Genomic DNA, 15212 nt, shown 5'->3' with positions numbered 1-15212 from the left:
GCAAAGGAACTACAGCCATTTTATCATCAGAAAAAGTTCTGGTAAAAGTGCATGCAGAGCACAGCCCTGAATGCTGCTACAGCTCAGCAGAAGTGTAACTTAGGCAGCAACTCCATCAGCTGCTGATCATCATTACCCTAAGATCAAGTGTATCTCAATTAAACCAACATGAATGAAATGATTTGCATATGCAACTCAAATGACAGCTGCTGTGAAAACAAGTCATTATGATAGAAAAAAATAAACCAGTACCAGGCTTTTAGATCAACAGTGCTACTGAGTAAAAGTATGAGAGTGGTGTAACATTATTCCCATAGAGCTACCAGCCAGTAGCTAAATACAACCACCTTGTTAGGGTTCCTCAGTTACCGCCTTCTCCATCCCCTTCTACTTGTCCTCATCCCAAATTCAATGTCTGTCACTGATCTGCTGGACAGCTTTTAAAACACCGAGATGTGTAATTCAACAGAGCTATTTTTAATTTTTCCCAGAAGACTCATTTCCGACCCTTGAGAAGTTGGTTCATCAAGAACTCTTGGGAACAAGCACACTTCACCTTCAAGAGCAGCTGCCATGATATGCATGGAAGAAGTTTAGCCTTAAAGATGCTTCTAGCAGACCCAAACTAAACCTACAGGTATCCCATCCACCATTACTAGACTCCTCGTTCCCCCTTTCTAATATGCTTCTACTCATAACTACTTTAAAACACATGGGTTGGAGTTAGGTAGCCCTTGGGGGAACACTGTTCCTTTCCTTAGGGAGCTACTGAGCCTGTTTAGGGGAGAAAGAAAGACCAGAGAGCCGTGGCACAGTGCTAGAAGCTTCTTCAAAGCTGCACGGAAAAGCAGAAAGCAGCCAGGCAGGCCTCAGAGGAGGTGGAGAAAACATTTTTGAGATGCAGTCAAGTCAGCTTTCCTGCAGCACAAAATGACTGAATTAATGATAACCAAAGACATCCCTGCAAAGACGGGGGTAGGTGGAGTTATGTTTGTGTCTTCATTATTTACTCCTACTGTGCTATTTGCTTTGAGTTTCAAATTAAGATTCTGGGGTTTATTCCAGTAAGATGAGAGTTTTAAATTGTTCTGGTCTTAGCTCATCTGAGCTAATCTGCCTTCAGAGCCCCATCCAGCTCAGGGTCCACACAGACTCCTTCCACACACTCCCATCCTGCAAGGATCTTCCTTCTCTTTCCAACGCTCCCACAAGTAATCATTCCACTAATTTCTCAACCCAGCTGTCTCAAGAATAGCCACCCATTGTGGTGTCACTCCTATCGGGACATTCAGAAAGGGAAAATTTATTTTGCTAAGCAACTAACTCTCACCTCCACTGCTGCCACAAAACGCTGCAAGTTACTCTTCCTGATACACAAGTTGAGTAGAAGCAACTGAATTCAACCTGGCCATTAAATAAACTGACTTTTCTGGTTCTAATGTAATACGAGCAAAGGAAAACACAACTGTGAAGTAGTGTTTTTCCTCTACCACTTCCAAAGAAAATAGAGATTTTCACAATGGAAAAATGAAACTACTGGAATATTAGGTCTTATTCCTATTGTTCAAGGTCCATAGGCTATGCAACTTGTTCCTGTAAGGCTTAACTATAGCTTGCCTTCTATAAAATTCAGCTTTGAACTCAATTTTTGTTCAAGTTTTATTATTTGAAGAACAACAATCATGAAGATAAAGCTACCAGCAGTACTGCAGCTTTCTACCCTTCCATCAGTGGTGGCAGAACACTGCAATAAATTTGCAGTAACAATTTTCTGGAGAGAAAAGAGAACTCACACAGGCTAGCCTACTCTTTAGCCTGCATTTTTTTCATTTCCAAGTTTTGTGACACTGAAGTAGACGCAATCAGCAGTTGAAACTGTTTTATAACCTGCTATAAAGCACTGCAAAAATGTAACATCCTCCAGCACCACCTGTAGTATAGGCACCTCGACTCCTCAATCCCTTTTGCCAGCGTTGTCAACCAGGTTTGAAATTACAGGCTAGCAAAACAGTAGAAGAGTCGATTACATACTTTGTGTCTTATGATCCTGCATAGGATCAGAAACATACAGCTGGAAGCGTCAAAAGACAGGTCTGACCAAAGATTTTTATTTAGGGAAAACAAAAGCTTTTAAAACCATTAAGAACTTAAGTCAAAATAATTTTTTTATACTAATCCCATCCAAGTTAGTTTCGTATCTTTAACAAAGATACCTTCAATATATTTTAAAATTTCATGTTAAATTGGAATGTATTATGTCTTCCGTTCTTCACAGAAGTGTTTTAAAAATAATTCTATCAGGCTGTCCAGGACTTAAGACAGGACAGACTTCCTACTGTTTTGAACACCTTTTACCCTTCCAACCCTTACTTTCCAGCAACATTTTCTGAGGCAAGAAGAGGCCCTTCAATTCTCTACCTTTCAGAAAGCAAATTCCTCTAGCCATGCCACAGGTCACTAGACTTTCACCAATGAATATCACTGTTTATTTTCCAAACAAATAAGTCAAGTGAAGAAAAGTAAGCCTTTTCAAGATGCCCCTGCCCACAGCTCTCACGGCCACGACATGCTCAGTGTTTAGAATTCAGATCAAACAAGCAGCACAGACTACAAGAGTCAAGTAAGAACAAATTCATCCGACGTGTATTTTCATATAGTTAAGAAATACTGCCAGTGTGAGACACGCAACTACAGACTCACTAATAGCAGTTAGAGACAATAGGTTTCTGTGGATGACAAGAGCTTGTAAAGGATGAAACAAGCCAACCTCGTACCAAGATGTCAAAATCCTAAAACAAGATACAGACTCAGTATTTTGGACAGACTTTGACCCCATGCCTCTCAAGCTTTATTCATTCCCATATATCTGCACAAAACTAAAAGAGTACTTTAAATAATTTGCATTTATATAGCACAGACAGTGAAAAATAAACTGTCCCAACTGATACTAAGATTTAAAATATGGAAACTTAAGTCCAGTATTCTGTTAGCAGCTTTAATTCAAAGCTAACTTTATAACTCTAACAAAGTAAAAAAGAATGATGGAAAGTGTTAATATTAATGACAGGTGTATAAGGACTAATAAATCATTCACGTCAAGGGGCAAATTATCCAACTTGACTCGCTAAAGCAAATTTAGAGCTTCTCAAAAAGTAGCATTTGAATTTCAGTTCTAAGCGATAAAATAATCCTGATAGCTACTGATTCGTAATTATTACGACATATATCCAAAAGAAACCTTGTTCTGATGATTACTCCATTCAAACTTCCAGAGTATTACATATGCTTAATGTCCTACTGCACAATTTTGCAGCAGTAAAAATGTGTGCTACCGCTGCATTTCAGAAGTCAAAATACATGAAGTCCAGGGCTACAATCAAAGTTTTATTTGTTACATGATTAAAGTGAGCCAATTATGATCAAGTTACTCAGCCTAGCACCACAGTTGCTCAAGTACTTTATGACTGCTAGCTCAGAAAGAGGTGGTTGGACTGTAATGAATACTGGGTAACTTGCCTCTGAACTGACTTGTTGCTCTTGGCAACATTTTTAGTGTTAGTATCTTTACTCACCCACTATGCTAGCTATTTATAAAGGCACTAATATTAAAAAAAGCTGCTAAGAGAAATAAAAGACACTTGAGAAGTCTGTTACATAGTATTTGCAGCAAGCTGATTGTGTACCAGGCTTGTTATCAAGCAGCTGGAGATGAGTAATTGAAAAGATTATCATGTTATCATGGCCACAGCATGTCTACTTTCTAAGGTAGCCATTTAGTCCTGACTGCTATTGCTTTGTGTTCATCTGGATATACTGATCAAGTGAGACATCAGAGACTTTGGAATACCTGAATATAGTGGCACATCTTCATGTAAGTATGACATACTTAATTTGAAGACCCCGACTATTAGGGGAAGCAGATGTCCAACAACATAGATATCATCAAAGAAGGAGATGGATTTTAGCCAGCTTGATTAGGCTTTCCTTTATTTAGCGTTAAAAGACAGTTCAGCTGTCTGGAGAAACATGCACGCAGCGATTTCCACACTGCAATACTAAAGCTTGGTAAATATCGGTTTAAAAGAATAATAATAGTTCACAGTCATCAATAGGCTTTAATGTTAGTATGTAAATGCCCACATAAGTAATACGTATAACCACAATGGCTTCTGATAAAAGCTAGGTACAGAAGAGCAGCTTGTCATATATTTACTTACTGTTCTCTATGGTTGGATCATACGAATCAACAAACTGTCCTTCCACAAACTGGATCGTCAGTGAAGATTTTCCTGTAAAGCAAGGAAAAGATTATTTGTATTGCAACAGGACTTCAGGCTGTTAACACTTTACATTTTCTAGTAAGTTAATATTTATGTAAGAGCCAATATGAGCTTTGTATGGTCCATCTGAACCACCTATACACGACAACTGACCTATTTTTAAATCAAATGCCTATTCCTAGTAACTGGGTCTCCTGAACATGCAAAGAAACAATGCAAAAGCTACTTGGCATGGGTTCTGCTTTTGTTTTAACACAGCATAATTTAAATGCCTCCTCCAGTTTAAAATAAATCTAAAAGCAGCAGTGTCCAGTCCTCATAAAACTAAATTTAACAAACTGCTATACTTGGAAGGTTTTTCTCGGGAGAAGCAAGGAAAACTAGAAATAATTTTCAGTCATTGCACAGAACAACTAGGAACGTGGATAAAATTAGCCAAATTTAGTTTGACTAGGAGATTGAACATATTTCCCATGACAAAAGGATGACCTCAAAATTCTTGAGATCAATATACTCTCCTATTAATCCTGTTAATGCAGCACTACAACAGACTGGTGGATGCTGTATTTTAAGCACAGTGATTGAGGGGGCATCACTGGATGTCTTTTGAAAGCAATTAAACTGCAACTTTTGCAGACAACTTAGCGTTTCCAATTTCAGTTATGCTGATCAGATCATACACACACCCCCCATAAAGATGAATGCAAAATGTTGTACTTAGTAGCATACTGAAGAAAACTAATTTAGTCTTGAAAGATTTTATAAGACTCTCAAGGCAAATCGTGTACATTGACCATAAAAAAGCAGCTTTAAAGCTCTGCAACTTAAGACTTTTCAAAGCATTACCAAAGTCTTAACACAATTTCCATTACAACACATCATCTGCATTTGGGAATCTACTAGATCCTATTACATTATGTTTACTGGACAAATACACTCTTATAAAGACTGCCAAGTGCACCAGCAGCTGTTTTTGGACAAGAGTGTATTCTTCATGCTCCTTTACACTCCTCTTATCAGCAAAAAGCACAAACAGAATACAACCTCAAGTTAAAGTTTAGACTCAAGACTATCCTACTCAGTGCAAGACTTCAATGACATTATAAGTAACCATGTTGTGCTTGAACTATATAGTATAAGTATTTTCAGAATTAATTGCTTTGGATAAAGACTGCCCACTTGTAGGGCTCAGGCCATGCTATGTTTATACTTAGCTGTAGAAAAATTTCTCAGCTAAGCATTCCTCCAAAAGATATTAAAAAACAGTTTTCCACTTCAAACCTCCCCATTCTTGCTTCATCACACAAGGCTCTTGACCTGTTTTCATTTGACTTTTTATTACCATCAGCATACTTTGCAAGTTATTTTGTTAAAGACATTGTAAAAAATTGTGAGTCAAATGCAGCACAAGCATGGAAGTGATGCAAGGGAAGTCTGGCTTAATATTTATAGCGACACGTGCATCCAATTCCTTGATTAACTGCAACACTTTCAAGAGTTATTTCTCTGAGAGGAAGGAATAAAATGTTACACAAGCATCATCATACGGGGATTCTCCAACAGCCATAACCCTTAACAACTCACTGCTTTATTTTAACATCACTGCCCAGCTCTGTCATGCTTATCCCTTGCTGTCTCCTGTCAATCATGCATTTATTCATGATACAATGCTAAAAAACCCAAACAAGCCCCAGAAAGGCCAACCAGCACACAAGCTTTTAAGAGCTGCTTTTTCTCAAATCAAGTTCCTAGACACCATTTTCTGATACACCTAACACCACGACTAAAGGTGTCATACGGTGCATGTTTTTACAGAGAACACTGCACTTTAAACTTGCTCCAGCAAGGAGAGAAGGGAGAATAAAAAGCAACTATGCACATTTTAAATCATCCTAATAAGGACAGACTTAGAACTGAGACTATGCATCCCAGCAACTTTCTGAAACTGTGTATTTTGGACATCACTTAGAGAGTGAATGAACTTTCAAGCTGTTTCTTCTTTGGCTATAAGCTTACGAAGTTGCTACCCACAGTTCACAATTCCAGATTCTTTGCCAATACCAGCATATTAAGCACTTTTTCAAACAAAGTTAACTATTCCTATATTAGGCTGTTATATCTTCAAGATAAGAAGAGCTAAGTTAAGCACAGATCATCATTGAACATTTTTCCTCCTAAGAAGGATCCTAAACTAACCAAAAGACTTGACTGCTACCATCTGTCGGTGCTAAGTCTGGAAACCGAATACTAGAAAGAAGTCAGAGCCAACAGAAAATGCTGCATTTTACATCCAGCTGTATTAATTACTGCTTTCCTCCTAACAGTGAAAGAGCAGGAAACAAAAACAGACAAAACCAGTGTTCCAACACTCTCCTCCTAAATTCCTCCAAGCTTTGTGACAAGCCTTCCAGTAATGATGTGTTTGTGATCACAAGAGGATGCCTGCTTTCCTAGATGAGCCACAGGGAAGCTCTCCAGTCTTGGATTCAGCCACACACCTCCTCGGGAGAAGTGCATGCAACAGTATCGCACTAAACCAAGGCAGGAGTAGAGGACTACAGGGACAGGACACACAAGAAATTTAAAACCCAAGTCATTAACACCCACTGCCTTGTCTCAGCCCATGCCCAAGAAGCACAGAGGACCATGTAAACAACAGCTTGGCTTGAACTTTGTCCCACAGGTTTTATTCCAGGCCTTTGACCTATACTAGTGGATAGGGAGGAAAATTAAGTTGACAATTTAGCTCCTATCTCCTATTTCCCCAGAACGATCAGGCAATGTTTTCAGAGAGAATTACAACACAAACGTAATGCCTGTGAGGCAGGGGCCAAGGAACTGCTCGCAACTACATTTACTGACGTGCCAACTCCATCTCAGAGCACTGCAGGGAGGACGACGACGCAGAGAGACACTGCAGTCTAGACATGTGTACACCACAAGCACACTTCAGCCTAAAAGGACGAGAGAGCCTGACACTAGCAGCAAAGACCTGATTAGTTTATTACTCAAGGGTACATACCTCAAAAAAGGCTCAGCTCTAATATGTCCTCATTTGGAACAAATGCCAAGTGTTTTCTGGTTTGCTAAGCCTTCCCTTGTAGCATCCTCTATGCTGGTACTTTTAGTATATCCACTACCCTCAAGTTTTAGGAAAATAAACATCTGTTGAAACCAAAAGGAGAAGTGTCATGAGCAGAAGCAAGGCAAAAGCCTGCTGGAAGCAGTTCACTAAATTGACAGAAAGCTGTGATTTTAAGATGAGAAAGCATTTTCAAAATCTTGCTGGAGAAGATTATGGTTTAACCTTTTGACTCTGTTTAGAATGAGAGCTTAACACGACTAAGAAGAAATAAACGGATCAAATAAGGGCAATGCTGGAGCAGGCAATGGGATGACTCCTCCAGCTGTACTTGCTGTGGTAACTCAAAGTAGCAGATAGTCTATGGCAGAGGAACTGTACGCAAAATCTTCCAAGTCCACCAAGCCTCCCTCTCCCTGGAGGAACAGGACAGGAAGTACTGGCTGGCAGGAATGGATTTTACAAGCATTTAGAAAGAGTCCCAGGTGGCCAAAAGCTCGGCTCAAGTTGTCCAGAAGTACCCAAAAGGTATTTGCATATGCAATTTTGTATTTATGATAATATGCGGGAGTGCTAAAGAAAAGAGTTTTCCACTGTCAAAACAGAAAAGGAACAGGTTTTCAGACAGAAAAACATTTCAAAAAATAAAGCTTTCATATTTCTGTTCATACAATAGAAGACTTGCTACACAAAGCAGAACGTCGCATAAACACTCTGACTAGTGCAGTCACAGCACATCAGTTTCAAATGCCACTGCAATTGTCAAGGCAAAACAATTGCCAAATCGAGTTTTTACTCATCATTTTACTTCTTGGACAAGATCTGTGGTATTTAATCTAGCCTTAAAATTCAAGCTTTACAACACTAGGCAGTTGACCAAGAAGATGAGTAACCGAGCATGGGTGGGCTCACGAACAGCTGGCCTCCCTGAAGCGGCCATGCCTCCTCTTCAGTGCACTACCACCTGCCTGCCGTCCCCGGCCCACATCCTTATTCTCCTTGCAACAGGCAGAGGAATAAGCCCGGATGAAATTCTCATCTGCAGCCAACTGCCCCCGCCCCCGCCCCCCCCCCCCAAAGCCAGGAGATAGAAATGATGCAACTGGCCAGCGAGTAAGTCAAACAACAGCTCCACAAGCAAGGCATTGTGCAAGCCTGAATCCGCAGCTGCCCTCTAACATGGCATCTCCACGATGACAGCCACTGGCAGCACAGTGCAGTTTATCTCAACAGGAAGAATTTCTCAATACTTGAAAGCATCTGCACAAGCAATCAGTAAACAGTTTGACGGGGTCAAGAACAACCACCACTGAAGAGCTGCAATTCTCCATTCTGTTGGAATTTTAGATGCAGTTTCTTTAACCCATCTTTTTCTATTAAAACACCCACTTATGAACCCTGCTTGATTATTAAACACTCAAGAACTGGCAGCACCTAATCCCACCCTTCCACAAGCCTAGCATCTTACCTAAGCTCACCTCTACATAGATCTACTCAGACTTACCTCAGAACAAACTACTTTAGGCTTTGTCACAAAAGGGTTCAAGAACTTTCATAAGGAAATGCTGTCAGTCATATCAAATTAGGTAAGATTACTGTACCCAACTCTCAGTATCTCACACACAGCTATGCTCAACTTACCACACTTCACAGAGATGAAACTTTCATACTGAAAGCTACGCTCAATTTAACTTTGATGCTGGGATCTTCATATTCTTTAATTCAGAATACCAAGATGCACAAAATGGAGACCCCAGCATTTCCATAGTGCAGATTATCCGTTTGTCCTCAGAGCACAGAAAGGGACTGAACGACTTCCTGGAGCAGATGGAGGTTTAACTGGGTAGCAAAGGGAATTAGAGCATCACTCTTTTAACAAAAATCTTTTCACAAGATAGTAGATCTCAGAAACCATCACTAGCTCATCATTCATCTCAGGCTTCATCATTAGCAACTTTCTATGGTTAATCAAGGTTTTTTTCCCCCAGGTATAATTATGGTTATGTAGCTGCTATTTTGCTGACCATTGCTGTGTAGCTCGGTGAATTATTCTAGTGACTATAAAAATGATGCATCTGGGTCAATAAGGAATTCTGTTTCTAAATCTCTGGAGACAGCGATGCAATAAACAGTTTCTGTTTTACTTAGACGCAACTTAATTCTACTATTAAGACTTCTAATCACGAGGAATTATCATGTATAAATTAAACATCCACTTTGATCCATAGTTTTACCTAATTTGTAGTGATTTCCTTGCAACATCAACATAATGGTACCAGGATTAAAAAATTATTTTCTGATGCTTACAGAGAAAACTTTTGCCGACACACAGCTTAATTGGTGCACTTGCTCATACAATACTCACGACTGATTTGCAACTGGAAAGAGTGGTGGCACTCATCTCTTAAAGTGCTGTCTCAGCTTTCTGAAGGACAGACTAAAGGGTCTGCCCTTACAATCCTGGAACGGCAAAAGTTGAGGACCTCAATGAGCCATCTTTTGGTAATGTAATGAGGAACCTCAAGAACACAAGAGACCTTCATGACAAACCAAACAGTGGATCCACATTTCAGGACAACACAAGCTCTTTTTCAACTTCTATGGCATTCCATCCCACTGCTATAACTGTTCCCTGCACAGAGAAAAAAAAAAAAAAAAAAAAAAAGACATATGCTTGTTTCCCTTCCTTCTGCATTGCGCAGTCTTCTTGACGTTTATCAAAGGTATTCCTCTGCAAGCCAGATGAAATCTGAGGCAGTCATTTAGACTGGCAGTAGATGGCTTCCATCACTTTTTTCAGATTCCAAAGCAGTCGGTCAAACTCAAAAGCATACCTGCAGGCCCTTGCTAGGTTGGCAGCCATAAGCCTTCAAAACACAAACCACAAGTCCTAATAATGCTATCTAGATCGTATTTTCTGTAAGGAAAGCAAGAAGAGAGCATGTGCTTTATTCCCCGATAGGTTAACAACATGCCTGCTCCATCCTGCAACAGTGCTCATGCCTCAATATTCACTTACACTTTCTTGCAGTGTATTAGATGTCCAGGCAAGTATGTAGCGAAAAATTCTATCCTTTCCCTCCAACAGCTCAGTTCCCACTTAAGGTGTCCATTTTGTCTCCATTTAAGTCAGTAACCTCAGCAAAGGATTGTCAGAAGATGTTTTAGTTATTTTAGGGCACAGTCCAGTTACCTCTTCTGGCAGAAAAGGAGTGCCACTGTTTGCCCGATATTTCCCTTTTAATGAGGTAAACCAACTGTAATTCCTGTATTTATTATCAGTTGTCAAAGATGGAAAAGCTGTCACAAGGCTTAAAGCAGTCCAAAAAACTTCTGTGGCATACATCTCACCTGGCTGTGGTATAGGTGCACAGACGGCCGCATCCAAGATGCTTTAAATAGGTCAGGGGAACAGCATCCTGGGGTCTCCTAACTACAAAGGAAATTCAGACATTCATACTCCAGGCAGTCAAACAATACTGTTCTGATAAACGCCACCTTCCGCATTCCCTTCAGAAACCGCATCCTGCAGCACCTTCCCACCTCCCCTCCTCACAGCACTACACCTAAAATATCTCAGGCAGCGGCAGAAATACAGAAGCAACTTGACTTACCAGGCATGTGCTGCTAGCCTAATTAGCAAATGTATTCCTAAACTGAAAGTTACGCAGCACAGCTTGATATACCTTACTTCTGTCCTCATTTTGGCTGGGATAGAGTTAATTTTCTTCCTAGTAGCTGGTAGTGCTGTGCTTTGGATTTAGGATGAGAATAATATTCATAACACACTGATGTTTTAGTTGTTGCTGAGCAGTACTTACACCAACTCAAGGACTTCTCAGCTTCTCATGCTGTTCTTCCAGCAAGGAACCTGGGGGTGCACAAGAAGCTGGGAGGGGACACAGCCAGGACAGCTGACCCAAACTGGCCAAAGGGATATTCTGTACCATACAACGTGCTGAACAATAAAACTGGGGGGAGTTGGCCAGGGACTGGCAGTCCGCTGCTCAGGGACTGGCTTGGCACCTGTCAGCAGGTGGTAAGCAATTAAATGCATCGTGCATCACTTGTTTTGTATATTCTTTTATCATTATTATTATTATTTTCCCTTCCTTTTCTGTCTTATTAAACTGTCTTTATCTCAACCCACAAGTTTTACCCTTTTTTCCCCCCAATTCTCTCCCCTATCCCACTGTGGGGGAGGGAGTGCATGAACAGCTGTGTGGTGTTTATCTGCCTGCTGGGTTAAATCACAACTTCTAAAGGGAAGCTTATTAACCTTAAACATCAGACCCTAATGTTTCAGTTTACGACACACTTAAAGGGAAAGAGCCTGAACTTTGTACTCATTTCCCCCAAAGAGGGAAAACTCAACCCGTACTGCTGGGTAGAAGCCAAGTCCTCTCTCCCTGTGCACACACTTCAAGCAGCTAATTAGGTATCCGAATAAACTTGACCTTTCCTTGGATCATCGGGTATGTACAACATTAAATGTCTTTGAAAGATACTTTTAGTAACTGTCATTGTTTCAGCATTATACCAGATTTAAACGCTATGTCATTAGAAATAAAAACGTCTATCTCTTGCTTTAACACATTTCATGCATTCCCCCTTTTCCAACTTCAAGGTTTTTGTTTCCACACAAAGGAATGAATCCCAAACTCCCAGTCAGCTCGCTCTTAACGCAAAAGATCAGTGGGGTATACAACTTAAACTACCTTTCTGCAAGCCAGAAATGTCAGGACTAGCAGGTTTTAGCACTTCTTCAAGAAAGATGTGGGTCTTTCCAACTGCAGATACCAGCACCAGTTCTCCATCCACTGCACAGACACTGCCTTGACTGCACTTCCAGCACAGTTGAATTTAACAGCAGAAGTCACTGAACTCTACTCTATGCACAACACAGGGGATAAAGCTGCTTAAGTTTACCAGGGGTTTGCAGCCATTACCTTCCTTTGTTGATTTCTACACAACTGGCTGAAGTTAACACCAGCCACTAAGTTACATGCTACTGACCGCCCATTAAAGCAGCGTGCCATCAAACAAGCCAAAGTGCAGAGATAAAAATTAGGATTTAAAAAATATTTCTATTAGAAAACTCCTCTTCCTTTCACTGCAAATCTCACTTGTGTTTTTAGACCACCTGATCTACACCGGTAGCAAAGAAAGTTTTAATAGCACAGAACCCTTACCAAGATGGAAGACCTCAGTCTTTCAGCAGATCAGTACTTTTTCACTAAAACACAGGGTCTTCTAAGGATCTTTCGGAGGACCGGAGCCATAGCATTCATTGTTGCCAATGCCGTGGCCACCATACCTCATCATTGCTTACAACCACCATGAAGCAGAGGGCTAACTCTCTGAAAAAAATCTGTGAAATTTTCCTGCCATCATTTTAAACAGGCAAGTCTAGGAGATCTGAAATGAGCTGAAATGGTGAGGAATGGACCCTCTTGGCAGTATTACTGAAATACGTATGACCTCAGGGCCTCAAGGGTATTCTTGGAATTGAAGGAAAAACAGTAAGAGATCATAGAATGGTTTGGGTTAGAAGGGACTTTGGAGATCATCTAGTTCCAGCCCCCTTGCCATGGAGGGGGACAGCTGCATTTCTGTCTTGTAGGATGACAGAAGGCAAGTACCTAACAAGACACTAATGGTAATATCCCCTCTCTAGGTAACATCACCCAAGCAAATAATGTGATTATATAACCAGCAACTATAGCTAAGAAATTTCAGCCTTACTCTGAGGGAAGGTCCACAGAGCTCTTCACCAACTTGAAGCAAAAGCTGGAAGATGCTGATCTGTCCCAACAAAGGCAGGCTACTTTTACAACATACTAAACATATATAAAAATCTAACTGCATAATGTTTGCTAGAAGATCTTAGGAACAAAAGACTGCTACAGCCTGCAGTAGTATGTGTGACTATGAAACGGTCAGTCAATGTAAAAGGCTCTTTGTGTCTCCATTGATGGTCCAAAGTCTGATGAACCCAATATCAACAAATGCCAGCAATGCACGTGGCAGCCAAAACCTGACTTCCACGGAAAGAGTACTGCTACTGGCATTCAGCATCAGCACACAGTGCTATTTGCCTGCTGTGACCTAGACCAGTAAGGTTCCCAAGGCTCCATGAAGCATCAGGAAGACAAACATGTCTTAGCACAAAACAGAGGTCGTGGTCTTTAGGGATACTGACACAGATTAGCATCGACTCTCCCTTTCACCAGTGGAGCAGGATATCGTCAAGTCCATCACACCTCTGTCAACAGATGCACAGGTAGACACTCAGACAGTCATTAATCAAGACCATGCAGTTGAGCCTTGATCACTTTAATCCTCCTGTGCCAGCACAAGGCTGCTGTGGATCTATCCGCAACCATACCAACATAAAAAACAGTGTGCCTGAACTGTACCTTCCTGCACAAAAACCTGTCTTCCCCCATCAGATTCAGACCAACTTTTGATAAATTACTGCTGCCTCTCCTCCAATTAAATTCTTCATCTTCTCTGAATTAACTTTATAGGCATCTTCCACATTCCTTCTGTTTAAATGCGAAGTTCCTCCCCTCTACTAATCAGGGTTGAAGAAGGCCAGAATCTGTTAAATGCCGTCTTCATACAGCTGGAGTTAGTCATTAAACCCTCCCCACTAACACTGATTGCAGGCTGCCTTCATTTACATACCCAATCAATGTAACAGAGTAGCCTCTGAATACAGAGAACAATGCGTTAACAGTAAGGAAGGCTCAAAGTAGTAATATACTAAAATCACAGCATGACAGACATCAGTAAGACATCAAGTGGGGGGACACACAGGACATGACACGACACGGACAAAACACCAAGACTGTTGTAAGGACAACTCCATGCAGAGTACCAGAAGAATCATTAAAGCTTCCAACCTTGGGAAATTTTAAGGGAAATTAAGACAAAGATCCATCAGATATGACATAATTGATTTTGCCACAGGGCAGAGAAGATAGAATTGTTTGCTACAGCATACTATAAAGTTCTTGTCTGTTATGACAGCCAGCTGGCTTTCTTACCTTCCTAACCAGTGTGTATTCATCCACTCGTTCACAAGGTACTTCAAATTAAGAGTTTTTGAGTAGGAATCTGGTCTATTCTCAGTTTTTTATACTATCTACTACAAAAAGGTCACAGTACAGAACTCTGATCTTTGCAAGGAAGAACAACAACAACAAAACTACAAAAAATTGGAAAAACACCCCACCCCACTCCCACTCTCCCTTAACCACTCAAAAATATCTCAGGGAGGTGACTAAGGATGACACTTGCAATCCAACATTGAACTATTTTTTTCCATTTAGAGTGTCTTTCACAAGTGCCTTCCAGCCAATCCAGCTCCAGCACCTGCAGAAGCACTTGCCAGTGTAAGCTGGATTCTTCACTTCAGCACTGCGCTAACACAACCCTACAACCTGGGACCATGAGTTCAATATCAAGTTGCAGTTTAAGGCAACATAAATTCAGGCCAACCTTCAAGCGACAGGGCAGTATATTGTACTTGTCTGCTGTACATGTGTCTGCATATAAATGCAAATAAAGCTCTCAAAGCGCAACAGTGATTATTACTGTTATTATCCAGTTGGATTGCAGGTTAGTCCAGCAAATCTTAAATTCTAGTCTGTTTGAAACAGTACATAAGAAATTAAGTACATCACATCCACTTGGCAGAAATGGATAAAATATTAACTATTACAGGCAAACAGGCCAAGGGCCAAGATTTACTGCAGGTACAGCAAAGATTTTTGGAAGCTGCTTACTTCCTTAGCCAGGCTATTTGGGAAATAACCCACACCTTAATTTTTGTATTCACACTT

The 15212-nt window shown here is 40.6% G+C and overlaps 1 protein-coding gene across 2 annotated transcripts in view; it reads right to left on the bottom strand.

Annotated features, from left to right (window-relative positions):
* The window catches only part of RHEB (Ras homolog, mTORC1 binding), a 42330-nt gene that overhangs the window by 17684 nt on the left and 9434 nt on the right, over positions 1–15212 (bottom strand). For both annotated transcript variants that reach the window (XM_040589370.1, XM_040589369.1), the window contains exon 2: positions 4218–4289. In XM_040589370.1, coding sequence (XP_040445304.1) covers positions 4218–4289 — 72 coding nt within the window. The remainder of the gene's footprint in view (positions 1–4217; positions 4290–15212) is intronic.

This window comes from Falco naumanni, chromosome 4 (genome assembly GCF_017639655.2).
Source record: "Falco naumanni isolate bFalNau1 chromosome 4, bFalNau1.pat, whole genome shotgun sequence".
NCBI lineage: Eukaryota > Metazoa > Chordata > Aves > Falconiformes > Falconidae > Falco > Falco naumanni.
Note: the sequence above shows the minus strand (reverse complement) of the source record. Positions and strands in the feature narration are given on the sequence as shown.